We start from the raw sequence: 14,458 nt of genomic DNA on the forward strand, positions 1-14,458 counted from the left end.
TAGGTTTCTCTTTTGGTTGCTATAGCAACAATAGTTGAAAAATATTGGGTCAGGTGGGTCAAATATCAGGTGGTTCTATGTTCTATGTTCTAGGTTCTATGGAGCAGCATGTAGCAATGGATGTACTAGGGCCTTTTCCACAAATGAATTAGGGAAACTATTTTGTTGTTGGAGCGATAGATTATTGAAACGGCCTAAGGCTTCTACTGTGCCCGACCAGGAGGCAGGAACTGGAGCTGATGTAGGGTGCATGTTTGCTCACTTTGGAATCCCTGCAGAACTCCACACAAATCAGAACAGGAACCTCGGAGTCACCCAACGACGACTGTCCTTCACCGGCAAAGCAAAGGGTTGGTGCAACACTATGAACATACCCTCACCACACAGCTGGTGTGGGTGTCATAACTGCTTGGTTACCTTATCTGCAATGGTACGTGGAATAGAACGTGACGCATTTGTGACATGCTATTCTCCGCTACTTTATTGGTCAGAACCAATTGGGTGGCTGTTTATTTGCCAGCGCCTGACCTCTGTGTGCAGCCCGGCCAGAAAGGCAGGGACCATCAAATGTTACTGGTTCTCCAGGCCTGTCAGTCCGCAGTGTGGGAGTCCACAGAGTTCACAGTAGCCAGTTCACGGGCCAGACACTAGATGCCACAGAGGCGCCCTGGGTGTCCTGAAATAACCCACCAGCTGCAGGACCCCTAGCATCAAGATGCTGTTTGCCGTTGAGCTCGATAAGCCCGAAGGGGACCTACAACCATCCCTGCATGGGGTGTAATTTCACTGGTGGAGAGCAGGTGTTGGTTCACAGCCAGAAGCTCCAAAAGGTAGGCTCACCCAAGCTACACAGCGCATGGGATGGACCATGCTCGGTCTAGGATGGCTGGTGGGGCGAAACTGGCTGAGACGGGAGCAGACCTCTCGCTGCCAGTGCCTGATGCTCTCCAGGGTGATAGAAGAAGCAGACATACCCAAAGACCTCAACACATTAAAGCGGCTCGCTGGGTGATACAGAAGGGCCTCTATAAGGTCCAAACCTCTCCCTGCTAGTGTCTGACTTTCATTGGAGGGACTGGAGAAGCAGACATCTTGATGACATATATCTCTTCATTCATCTCACTCTATTGACTTCGTCATTTCCTTCAAAGACCCATTAAAACAGACAGATTTAATCAAATAAAGGGTTGAGGCAATTTATCATTAATGTAAGCCAAATTGTTTCTTTTGATGTAGGGTGTGTACATACTTAGGTTATGATGTATTCTCTTACAACCATCTAATATAATTGTCTAGGCCCTGAGGGCCCTATTTGAAGTGCCTCCATTTCTAAATATGATCCGAACGCCTTTGTTAGTTTTCATGGAAACGTTGATTTTTTTTAATCATAAAATACACAATTGTTATGCTGAACTGCTCCACTATCCAGTGTTTGTGAGTCCAACAGACTTTTGCTCCTACTAAGAGGGTGAGGTATTGGGCACAGATCCCTGCCAGTGGGCCATCTCACTGTGTGGGCCTGATGCTATCCAGTACCGGTTTTGGTCCAGTGAGCTTTTGCGCTGCTCCTTTCAAACCGCAAGTATCCATGGCCAATTGATCCCGTTAAATCCCCATGTTGGGCAAGAGTGACTGTTTAAGTGTTTGGCTGGTCGTGCCTGCTGCCAACAGTATTATGGGCTGTATTTGTAATGCGGGTGTGTTGTTGTAGAACAGACCTCTCCTATTAGTCTCATAATTCAGTTTGCCTCCAGAGAGGATTACAGTTTTCAGCAGAGCCAGGCCTCAGAACAAGGCCAATGTCTCACTCTTCTTCTTCTTCTTCATCTTCTTCTTCTACTTCTTCTTCTTCATCTTCTTCTACTTCTTCTTCTTCTCTCTTCTCATGCCTGTGCTGTGAGCCCTGGGTGTCCAACGGTCAGGGTCAGACACTGCTTCCAGGACAAACAGGACCAAACTCTCTGGTCCCAGTCAAGTCCAAACCCATCCTGAGAAGTGTGTTCTGAAATCTCTTCTGCCAAATAGCTGGAGGGTAAGGGACGGGAGGGGAGGCATTAAGCAGTTACCCCAATGGCTGAGTTGGGAATTTCGAATGTTGTTTCTGCGTCATGGATGAGTTATGTTAGCACACCCAGAGGTCATTAAATGCTCATTTCACCTGTGTGGTCTTGTCTCCCACCAGGCTTGAACCTGTGACTGTTAAGATGGAGTGGGCTCCCTACCCTTAATATACTGTGCAGTGGTTACTACTACTTGTGAAGTGGCTACCACTGCTCGTGTAGTGGCTACTAATCTTGGTAATTTTGGAGTGAGGCTTCAGTGTTACACTAACATTGGTCCATCATATTCTGGTATAGACTAGACTCTAGTCTGTACAGGCTGGATCTTTTCCTACAGTAAGAGACAATAGAATAATGGCACTTTAATTTGACTGTCTGTTTTGTGTCTAACTTTGTTTGCATTGTTGAGTGCTATATGGTTTACAGTGAAATAGAAATGACATTGGATCCTTTACAAATTAATCTAGCCCAAGTATTTTTCTCCCCTCCTCTCCCCTCCTCTCCTCTCCTTTCTTTCCTCTCCTCTCTCTCCTCTCCTCTCCTCTCCTCTCCTCTCCTTTCTCTCCTCTCCTCTCCTCTCCTCTCCTCTCCTCTACTCTACTCTCAATCCTTCTCTTCTTCCTCCACTCTGCAACCAGACATCATTGTTGAACAGACAGACTGTCCCTACAGATCCACGCTTTACGGCACACATGCAGTCCTAGGCAGAGCACTAACAGTATCACACTGCAGGTCCTGTGTGGAAGGGGTTTGTGTGGAGGTAGACGAAAAGGTCTTTGGCAGGGGCACGCAGATCATCCACAGGGGAACTATAGTAAGGGCTACAGGAAGTGCTTAACCAATCTCATGGGGGTCTGATACGTTCAAACATAGTAATTTAGCAGACGAACTTATCCAAAGTGGCTTACAGTATTGTACAATTACACATGTTTCTCAGTGTGTGTATGCCCTCAGTGTTACAGCCATCCCCATGGTCCTGTTTGCACCTTGACTAACCGCTGCTGAGCCACAGGAACCTTTGTGGAAGGCTCTAATCGGGTCCCAAATGGACACATACCTAAAGAACACTGTAATAATATACTCATGCCAGGTGTCTCTCAGCTCAGGTACTAAGAGGTATTAACAGCTGACAAAGCACCGCACAACAGCATGTTTTATATTAGGACTGCCTAAACGCTCCAAGAATTGAGCAGACACTGTCATCCAGAGGGAGCCACATGTTTTACCGTGATGTGTGTTCCCCAAGACTGTGGAAGATTTAGTACATTGCCACATCAGCTAGTAAGCTGTAATATATACACTTAAACTTAACATCGCTGCTAAAGATCCAAAGTAAAAAAACGGAGGCCACATACAAAGTTACGTAAGTGGCTTTTTGGTAGTTTAGAGAGAGGGAGGTACAGTGTAATTCTCCCCTTGTGCCAGCTCATTATCTTAGAGCAGAGGATCTGCAGCCACAGCAGGAGCTGTCTGGCACACATAGCCCAGAGCTACGCATGCATGCATGACCAAAACCATCCCACCTCAACTTCAGCTGCCCCCACCCCACCCTCACAGCCAGCAGCAACCACACACACACACACACACACACACACACACACACACACACACGCACACACACACAGACACACACAGCCAGCAGCAACCAGCAACCAGACACACACACAGCCAGCAGCAACCACACACACACACACACACACACACACACACACACACAGCCAGCAGCAACCAGCAACCAGACACACACACAGCCAGCAGCAACCAGACACACACACACACACACTACACACACGCACACACACACACACACACACACACACACAAACACACACACACACGCGCGCACGCACGCGCACACACGCGCACACACGCGCACACGCGCACACACACACAGCCAGCAGCAACCAGACACTGGCTAAAGTGGAGGATGTGTGGGAGAGCCTGCCGAGAGACAAACACCTGTTTTTGAGTCCCATACAGAAGCGTGCGGTGTATGATCCTGACATGTGCCTGGGCATGTTTTGTGGTTGTGTGGGCCCAAGTGCAACTCACAGATATGTACTTACACACACATACACACACAGACACACACACACACACAGAAACCTGAACAGAACATCACATCTTTTCCACTATATACCATGGAGCCTCTGACAGACTCTTAAAGTTAAAGTATTTTGCAGATGTTTGCACTGGAGGCACCTGAGGCAGAGTGGCTCACTACCATGTGTTTATGTACCGGTGACCCTCCCTATATTCCTCCCTCTGTCTCTCTTCCCCTCTCTTCCTCTCTATCTCCCTCTCTTTCCCTCTCACACTCTTCCCCTCTCTCTCTGTCCCGCCCTCCCTCTTTCCTTCACTATCTTCCTCGCTCATTCTCTCTCTCTCTCTCTCTCTCTCTCTCTCTCTCTCTTTCTCTCACCAGGGACAAAACTATTTCCACCACTACATAGTCAGCACATACCACCTCTCCTCCCCTGACGGTGAGCTACTCCATGGTCCTGTTTGGTCCGTATGCCTTTAACAGACTGGGCAGTTCCTGTCTGCAGCTTCATACCACTAAAACTATATGACCTGATTCAGACTCCACCTGTACCCATTCAGCTTGAGTCATGTAGCCAAAGCAAACCACAGTACCCTTAATTTTCTTTAAATATGCTGCCGATCAGTACATTACCTATCTGAAGTAAAGGTAACATTAGGGCATTTGTAACTCGAAAGTGGGAGCCACACGGGAAAGTGAATGCAACATTCCTAAAATCATTCCACTTCTCCCATTCACTCTTCTAAAAGCAGGAGCACGTTGCTGGTAGACATGTGGTGTTTCTCAACTGTATGAAGGCCAGGTATGTCAGCCTTAACTCAGGACTGGAGGTCATGTGCCTTCTGCTCAGCTGGGTGTTTGTCAGTAATCCCTGTCAGATGACCACACCGCATTCACAAGGAAAAAACGAGTACTACTGTACTCTATTTTTCACCACTGGATTAGTCTTTGATAGCCCACTAGAGAGAAAGAAAAGAGATTGAGGGAAGGAGGGAACAGAGGAAAAAAGAAAGCAAATGGAACATTGCAAGACTGCTTCACAGGAGAATGAGCACCTGGGGAGTCTTTGCTAATGTTCCAAACAGCTACAGTTTTCTCTAATGTCCTACAAGGGAGAGACATGTTCCGGACGTTTCTACACAGTGCAGAGCATCCCGTGCTCGTAGGCTCATGTGTACCACTATTAACAAGAAGTAATTCTAGATCATTCTTGATCACCTAGATTTTCACAAAGGAAAAAAAGAGCCTGGGATAGCCATCATGTACCAACAGAATTAAACTTTCTCTTTCTGTGCCTTTTTGTGATGGTGAAAAACCCTTGTAAACTGTGACCAAACCTGTTGTTACTACTATTGACTATTGAAGCTGTTGCTGAAGCCTGAGACCCTCACTCAGGCCAGACGTGTTAGTATTAACTCCCATCTAAAGGTCATAGGCTCTCTACACAGTATGGAGTTCATCAGTACTCTCTGTCAGATGACCACAATGCATTCAGGACCTTCAGTGTATCGATAGCTGATCTGCACTTCATATGCCTTGAGGACCCTCACACCTGTTGAAAGGCAGAAAAGAGAAAAAATGGTCAGGTCAACCTTCTAAATCCCCTCATCTGCTAATCTGTCACCACACCTGCCTTCCCCCTCCTCCTCCTCATCCTCCTCCTCCTCCTGATCATCCTCCTTCTCCTGCTCCTCCTGCTCCTCCTCCTCCTCCTTGAGTGTAATCCCAGCCGGCTGTCAGTCAGTCAGTCAGTCAGTCAGTCAGACTCAAACAGCAACAGGAAATTAAGTCTGTCTGGGCAGCGGCTGGCTAGACGTCTGGACCTGCTGCTCCGGATACACCGGAGCAGAGGGTGGGGAGGAGAAGAAGGGGGGGCAAAGGAGAAGAAAGTGAGAGAGAAAGGGAGGAGAAGGAAGGGAATGAAATGGAGGCAGACGGGGGGGGGGGGGGGGTGACACAATGGAGTGTCTCACTTTGCTCTGAGAAATCAGGAAAGAAATCAATCAGCACCAATCTAACCACTGGCTAAGAGAACCACAGCTAATGCCCTATGCCCCTTTGGTCATTCAGGCTCAACACAGAGAGACAGAGGGGACAAGAAAAGGAGACTGGGGGGGGGTTCTGTGGTTCTGGTAAGCAGTCCTGGAGGGGGCGGAGGTCACACACTTTTTTTTTCTGTAAGGGTGGGTTGTCAGTTTGAGGGAAAGCCACACAATGGATGATCCTAGCTCAGCTTTTGTAGGTGTGTGTGTGTATGTGTGTGTGTGTGTGTTTGTGTGTGTGTGTGCATGATGAGGCCAAACTGAAAAAAGACCCAGGCTGAGAGTTGGACTTTTTTGTTCCCCCCTGAAGTTTCTAACATGTATCCAGGTCTGCCTGGACAGTTTGTCAGGTCGAGTGGATTTGGGGAAAGGCTGAAATATAGTGGCAGAGGTTCAAAGAACCACGCGGCCCCTCTCTGAGGAAACAACCCCCTTTGTTTGTTCAGTTTTCTTCTGCCGGGACCTTGGGGACGCCTTCAACTCTGACACATGTAAGCAGAGCGCTTTAAGAGCTCTCACTGAGCCGTCTGTTTATTCCACCCGAACGGAATAATGTCCAACAGAGCCAATGAAAGCTTTTCCAATATTCCGATTCCGGAGCGCACAGACCTCAGCAGAGGGTCACGGGAAAACCGCGGGTCATTGCCGGGACAAGAAATTCCAAACTATCCAACGAATGTCAGAACTGTACGAAGCGCACGCAGTGAGTCTACGGTACAGAATGTACACTCCCAGCGTGCGTCTCCAGTGTCCATGCTTTCATCTCGGTGCTCGGCAAACAGACCCCTGCTGTAAAACAATCACCATTGATCTTACATGTGAATGAGAATGAGAACACTGCCATAGAACTCTGCATCTCTTCCAATACTACGACAGTGACAGTCCCTTGTAATTAAGATTAAGGGCACACATCCACAATCACTCATGAGAAACGCTATTCAAAAATCACCCAGAATGCTCCACTGCACTCACGAGGGAGGCCTGGGGCCGAGTCTCCATTCAGAAAGAACACAGGCTCAGGCATCTCATTCTCCCGGCAGGAAGAGAGGAGGAACTCCAAATAAACACTGCAGATCAAAACACACACCAACTGATAGCACGCCGGGACTGATAGTACACAGGAAAATACGCAAGAGTACACACACACACACACACACACACACACACACACACACACGAACACACACGAACACAAAGACAGAAACACACAGACACACACAAACATTAGGTGTACACATTCTAGTACGTCCACATATTAGCAGAAAAATACTGTATATACAGAAGAGAAATATGAACCAAATATTTAAAACCACATTAACACAGACACACACGCACAGACGCACAGACACACACACACACACACACACAGAGATACTGACATGCTGGAGTGCACCACACTGGCATGCAGACAGACAGGAAGAGGATACAACAGCTTCCTGTCCATGATGAGGGGATTGTAGAAACCACGCTATGGGGATACCGTTTCTAAGAAACAGCAGGACGGCAGGCATGCCATCCAGACATACCACTGCTACACCTCTCCTCCAGGCTTCAGCTATCTCAGATTTCACCAGAGTTAGGCAAGGACTCAATTGCACTGTCTGATACAGCATAAGTAGTTGTAGCTTTTACACGCAAATCTCACTGAGCAGAGTTGGAAGATAAATGAGCATTATCTCCATTAGCTTAGTATTAGCTTACATTAGCTTAGTCTGACAGCTCAGTATCTTCATTCATTCATTCATTCATTCATTCATTCATTCAATTATGATTTTTGTTTCAGTTTTTGTTGGAGCAGTGTGAGGTGTGTGTGTGTGTGTGTGTGTGTGTGTGTGTGTGTGTGTGTGTGTGTGTGTGTGTGTGTGTTATGTTGAATGGTGTTACAGTGTGTATGCAGTATATTTAGACCGCAGTGAAGGCAGCTCAGAGACCACAGTCTGTACACCAACAGTTTGTGCATCACAGGTAAAGGGGTCACCCACACAGAAACTAGCCCACATTCCAGGGCCTCAGGTGGGGTCAGGTCCTGTGAAGAGAGCCCGCAGACTTCCAGCCCCGTGGCATTTCCATAGCAGTGGTGCGAAGGCAGGGGTTTTCTTTTCTTCTCTGGGTGAAAGAGTGTTGTGCTCTCTTTAGCGTGGCTCTCCCGGTGTGAGGGGTGGAGCTCGCTTGTAGACCGAGGCAGAGAGGGTAATCTGTGTTAATCCACCAGGGAGACCCTGCCTTCCTACGGACCATGCAAAACATGAGGTTGTCTCCCCAGTGTCATTAACATAGGTCACCCAAAACAAATGCTCGCATTCACCCAGAGAGCTAGTTTGACTCTGACAGAGATTGAGGATTGTTTACCCAGTGTACTTTAAATGTGTGTGTGTGTGTGTGTGTGTGTGTGTGTGTGTGTGTGTGTGGTTGTTATATTTATGACAAATACACACACACATTCATACCTACACGTACACACACACAAACACACACACACACTTGGCCACAAAGACTCCTTGCCAAACATTTGCTTTCATTTTAACGGTTGGTTTGCAAGCGAGGCCACTTTGCTTGCCAAGTAAACAGTCCAATTTTCTGAGATTGCGTGCAGCCCGATACCCATTATCTAATAAATTGCCCAAAGGAGGAGCAGAATGCACAGCCAAGCATCCCGCACCGCCTCACCCCCTCTCATCAGCACCCAGCACACAACAGACTGGGGAGTCGCCCATCAGACTGGACCTGTGCACAGACAGCCACATATCACTGCTTCAGTTTAGCTGTAGGCCATGGACTTTTCCTAGAGGATATTACAAGGAATTATATATATATTATATGTTATATTATATTATAGTATATATATATTACATATTATAACAACATGGCGAAAGACACCATAGGTGAAAAGAGAATGGACAAAAAACTCTTGACCATGATGTGTTTTATTAAGCCAGAGCAGGACTGTGAGAGGGAAACCAACATACCTCTCTATGATAGGTGAAACATCGAACAAGCACCTGCACACACTTACAAACACACAAACAGGCACATCTGTGTGTGAGGTAGAGAACACAGAACATCTCCCCAGGTATGTGAGTGATTAACAGATTCTCTGTCCCTCTCTTCCCCTCACATACACACACACACACACACACACAAACACCTCTTTTTTAAGGATCTGACCGATAAATGCACACATCTATGCTCTACAGTGATGAGTAACACACACACAGAGAGAGAGAGAGAGAGAGAGAGAGAGAGAGAGAGAGATAGAGACACACACACACACAAACACCTCTTTTTTAAAAGATCTGACAGATAAATGCGCACATCTGTGCTCTCTAGTGATAAGAGTAACACACACACACACACACCTCGGCCTCTTAAGTTACAAACAGTGAAAACTTGCATCCACAAAAACCCTTCTGGGAGGCCCCCGGGTCAGGCAGAAGTTGAAAAGCCCCTCTCTCTCTCTCTCTCTCTCTCTCCCTCTCCCTCTCCCTCTCCATCTCCCTCTCTCCCTCTCTCTCTCTCCCTCTCCCTCTCTCCCTCTCTCTCTCCCTCTCTCTCTCTCTCCCTCTCCCTCTCTCTCTCTCCCTCTCTCCCTCTCTCTCTCCCTCTCTCCCTCTCTCTCCCTCTCTCTCTCTCTCTCTTTCTCTCTCTCTCTCCCTCTCTCCCCATGGCTGCAGGCATAAGTGAGCATGTGTCTGAATGCAATCACCTTCCTGAACAGTGCACCCTTTATCCAGCCCAGGGCTTCACCAGCTTACAGTGATAACACGACTAAATCTGCTGCCCCGACCTTTGACACCGGCCCCAGTCTCCGTGGGAACGTACTTTTTTTTTTGGATGGGTAACTCTTTACCTCTCCTGAGTGTGGAAAGAATTTCAAGTCAGCGAACCGGGGAATAAAAGTACAACCATGGCACTAGTGCAAATCTGATTAATGTGTGTGTGTGTGTGTGTGTGTGTGTGTGTGTGTGTGTGTGTGTGTGTGTGTGTGTGTGTGTGTGTGTGTGTGTGTGTGTGTGTGTGTGTTGCACAAGGGAACAAACTCCTGGCACAGTAACTATTTGAAAAAATGGCCAGCTTTACAAGGCTGCATGAATGCGTGCCAGAGAGACTCAGGTAACACCACAGTGTGAAGGGCGTGAGAGACTGCAGAAGAGGGAGTCTGTGTTGGACATACCTTTCCGTGTCTAAAACTACAGCCATTCCTTGAGTCTGGTCTTCAAAACAGCACTCGCCAGATGGGCTGCAGCTCGGACCAAATGATAAACATTTAGGAATGTAACCGTTACTCTTTACAAACTCAGGGCACACGGGCGAGCCAATGAAAACAGCGTCATCTTCTGGCCGAAGTATGAATTACTAAACGTTCACAAGACCAGGGAGCTTGAATGTGCAATTCCAAATAAAGAATATTTGACCTTCTATAAATCGAATTATTACGTTTTATCAATAAGCAATGTCAGAATATTATCTCTGCTTCAACAAACATATTAATGTGTTCCTTTTGAGTATGATGTTTGGATATTTGATAGCTTTTGAGTGTTGATAATTTGTAGGTTAGATAGGGATACTAGATGTGTGAACTCAATGTTTCTTTTCCCTGTGCTTGCAGGACTATGAGTACCCGAGCCAGTCCCAATCCACACAGTACCAAAAAAATGACCGATGCCCGCCGCCACCGCAGACGCTACCCGAGCGGGCGTGCGAGGTGCCCGGCTGCCGCTCCGACTCCGAATGCGAGCGCCACAAACGCTGTTGCTATAACGGCTGCATATATGCGTGCTTAGAATCGGTGCAGCCGCCACCAGGTGTGTAGATGAAATCACTGCCGTACGTCCTCACACACAAATGCACATACAGTATAGTGTGTAGGCGACTATGCTCGGCTTGGCCCGGCCCGGCTCGACTGGTGCTAATTTGCGCTCTGTGTGCAATTATTATTATTATTATTATATTATTATTTGTGCTCTGTGTGTGCAGTTTTGGACTGGTTGGTGCAGCCCAAACCCCGCTGGCTGGGAGGCAATGGCTGGTTGCTGGACGGGCCCGAGGAGGTGCTGCAAGGTAGAGTGAGAGACCGTAGAAAACAAAACACAAACAAGATGGCGTGTCAGTGTGATGACTTACAGTACCCTGGACTTGAGTTAAGATGCAGGGTACCTTAAGGCATCAGCAGATGAGATAGATTAGATAGATGAGGCACCAACAGTAAAGGAATATAGCAATAAAGGAATATAGGCCTGAGTGTTTCTTACAACAATATGTGTGTGTGTGTGTGTGTGTGTCTGTGTGTGTAGCGGAGGCCTGCAGCACTACAGAGGACGGTGATGAGCCCCTTCACTGCCCAACGGGGTACGAGTGCCACATCATCAACGCTGGTAACCTAGCAGCAGGCATCCCCAACCGTGGCCAGTGCATCAAACAGAGAGGCAACTCAGGTCAGTCTGCACACACACACATGCATACAATACACACACACACACACACAATACACACACGCATACAACACACACACACGCATACAACACGCACACACGCACGCACGCACACACACACGCACGTACGCACCCACACACACCTCGCCTTGCACCTGTGTCTATCAAACACCAACCTCTACCCATAACTCTTTATCTACCAAAAAAGACGCATTCCTTTTGTCTACTAAATTCCAACCTCTCTCAAACATAATGTGCCTACAAGCATGTGTTTGTGCCATTGATACATCACTCTAGTACAGACCATGACATTTTTTTCTATCCACAAAACACCTGTATTTACCAATTCAACATTCTCTGTTTAGATGGACGCAGCCTAAGACACAAGTATTACAAAGATTACAAGGACTACTTAGGTGAGCTCACCTTGTTCCTATTATAACATTACGCAATATGTGACACGATACTCCTGCATGTTAAAGTGAGGAAACGTAGCTTAGATCCACAGCAGTCGGTCGGCATGTACAGTATCCCACTCATTCACTCAACCACACATACCTCTCACAGCTGAAGCACACTCACTCATACATCCCACATTCAGGTCCTTCACTAAAGGCAAAGAGGGCACATAGCTCAACCTCTGTGGGCAACATTCATTCCCGTTAGCTGGTGTGAATATCCTGCTGTGAGTAGTCAGGTTAACTGGCTTGTTTTAACATGGCGCTTGTTTGTGTCATTCAGGGACCGGGACCAGCTCCAATAATGCAGTGGGCTATGACAAACATCCCCACAAACACCTGGGTTAAGGTGAGAGGTCACAGCCATGTGGAGTGAAGGCCAAGTTACTTGTTGGCATGAATGGAATTACAGTTTCAACCCATCTTTACACCATTCAAATGTAGTATTTTGGGAGGAGTTCTTCTTTCATTGTGGTTGAAGGCTTTGATTTCTAGAGGTCAAGATAAGGTTTTTCTTGACATCATGAAATGTTCTGAACTAGTTGAATATAATAATAATAATAATTCATTTTTTTATAGCGCTTTTCTGAATACCCAAAGTCGCTTTACAAGTGTGAAGACAAGCAAAACAAGACAACAATAAAATATAAAAGACAAAGGATCAAACAAAACAAACAAACAGAACATTTTAGAAAGAAAAGCTAACATATGAGTCTAATAGTGGAGGGGAGGGAGCAGGGGATTTTCAGGTGAAGGCGAGGTTGAAAAGATGAGTTTTGAGGGATTGTTTAAATAGTGCTATGTTGGGAGCCAGACGGATGGGGAGAGGGAGGTCATTCCTGAGGGAGGGTGCAGCAGCAGAGAAGGCCCTGTCACCCCAGGTCCGGCGCTTAGTCCTGATGGATTTAAGAGTGTTTGCGCCGGCGGACCTGAGGCAACGGGTAGGGGTGTGGAGGGGGAGGAGGTCAGAAAGGTAGGGAGGGGCCAGGTTATTTAGAGCTTTGAAGGTATAGGATAAACTTATATATTATAACTGACCCAAGTTATGGATCAGATCTGGGATCTGAATCCTTGGATAACTACACCCAGGAGCCAGACATGCAGTTGGTTGGCTGTCTCGTCCCCCCCTCCCCCCTCAAGGTCGATATGCATGAGCACACACTGCTTCTAATCAAGTTTCCATTGTCATTGGTTATGCTCCAGGGTTCTGCATTCCTCCCAGTGGACTTCAGGCGTCTTCTCTTCAGAACCTCAAAGTCACGACATGCCAAACAACTCCCACTCGACAGCAACAAGCAGCACAAGCCTGCCTGCTCTCTATCTGGTGCTGACCACATCTTTCCTATCTGACCTCAAGTAAAAAGGACTCAACCAACTATTTAACATTTCCTACCTCTTCAACAGCCAAATAAAACATGGAAAAGGTCCATCAGCAAGGGCCACTGCTGAAACCAAAGTTTCAGTACCACACACACGTACACATAAACAGAACTGCGAGACTCACAGCGAGCAAGAGAGATCTGGACACAATAGAAAGTTGTCAGTTAAGACTGCCTCGGAGTGTTGTTCATTTCCCCAAGCTGTAAACCAGGCACATCTGTTCACACATGGCAACAGGCGAGAGCAACACTACTCTAAGACTGGAGCCTCCCATTCACATAACCGCACTGTAAAACACACACGGAGGGAGACACACACACACACACACACACACCCTTTCTCACACTACCCTGCAGCCATGGGAGAGTGGGTCAGCAGGAAATGAGGACCATGTGGCATTTCTAACTTCTTCTCAAGACCTCCTGGGTCACAGGATGAGAGCAAAACACACACACATTCATACACACAGGGGCTTGTATACCAACTTGAAAACAGTGTTTAAAATCACACCTCTGACATCATCTGAGGTTCTTTCAGAGATGAGGGCCAGTCTTAAATTCTCCCTTTCATCACCAAACTAACAGCAACAAACACCTCTGTTCGACAACTCTTTACATTTTTATATTTTGAACCAGTTTAAACCCATCATGCCACAAAACTGTTCACGAATCACAAATCATGTTTGAATTGCTTTCCTGTATTATGGTGCTCAATTCCGTTGTAGTTTGATAAGCTCATGTCACATGTCAGTTCCGAGGCTCATCTCTATAAGCTAACTCAGGCTCTAAGCTGACAGGGGCTTCTCTCTGTGAGGTGGCCCACGGACAGGACGCAAGGAGCGGCTTCGCTCTTCACAAGAAACGTCAAAAATCGGTGCTGCATCAGGATATTACCTACTCCAAATATATTACCGGAATGAATGCTACTCCAAGTGTTTCGTTGTTACGGACGTTAATTTACAATAAAAGTACTGAATTTATTTAGAACGTTTGTGTCAAGTCTTGTCATTCATCAGCTGCTACGCTGCTAACACAACACTCAGACC

General features: G+C 46.9%; 1 protein-coding gene across 1 annotated transcript in view; it reads left to right on the top strand.

The window, feature by feature from the left end:
- wfdc1 (WAP four-disulfide core domain 1) overlaps positions 1 to 14,399 on the top strand; it is a 16,766-nt gene extending 2,367 nt beyond the window's left edge. The window contains exons 2-7 of the mRNA XM_012842434.3: positions 10,753 to 10,948; positions 11,121 to 11,204; positions 11,438 to 11,578; positions 11,941 to 11,991; positions 12,317 to 12,382; positions 13,237 to 14,399. Coding sequence (XP_012697888.2) covers positions 10,753 to 10,948; positions 11,121 to 11,204; positions 11,438 to 11,578; positions 11,941 to 11,991; positions 12,317 to 12,381 — 537 coding nt within the window. The 3' untranslated portion in view covers position 12,382; positions 13,237 to 14,399. The remainder of the gene's footprint in view (positions 1 to 10,752; positions 10,949 to 11,120; positions 11,205 to 11,437; positions 11,579 to 11,940; positions 11,992 to 12,316; positions 12,383 to 13,236) is intronic.
- The last annotated feature ends 59 nt before the right edge of the window (positions 14,400 to 14,458 follow it).

This window comes from Clupea harengus, chromosome 3 (genome assembly GCF_900700415.2).
Source record: "Clupea harengus chromosome 3, Ch_v2.0.2, whole genome shotgun sequence".
NCBI classification, from domain to species: Eukaryota; Metazoa; Chordata; class Actinopteri; order Clupeiformes; family Clupeidae; genus Clupea; species Clupea harengus.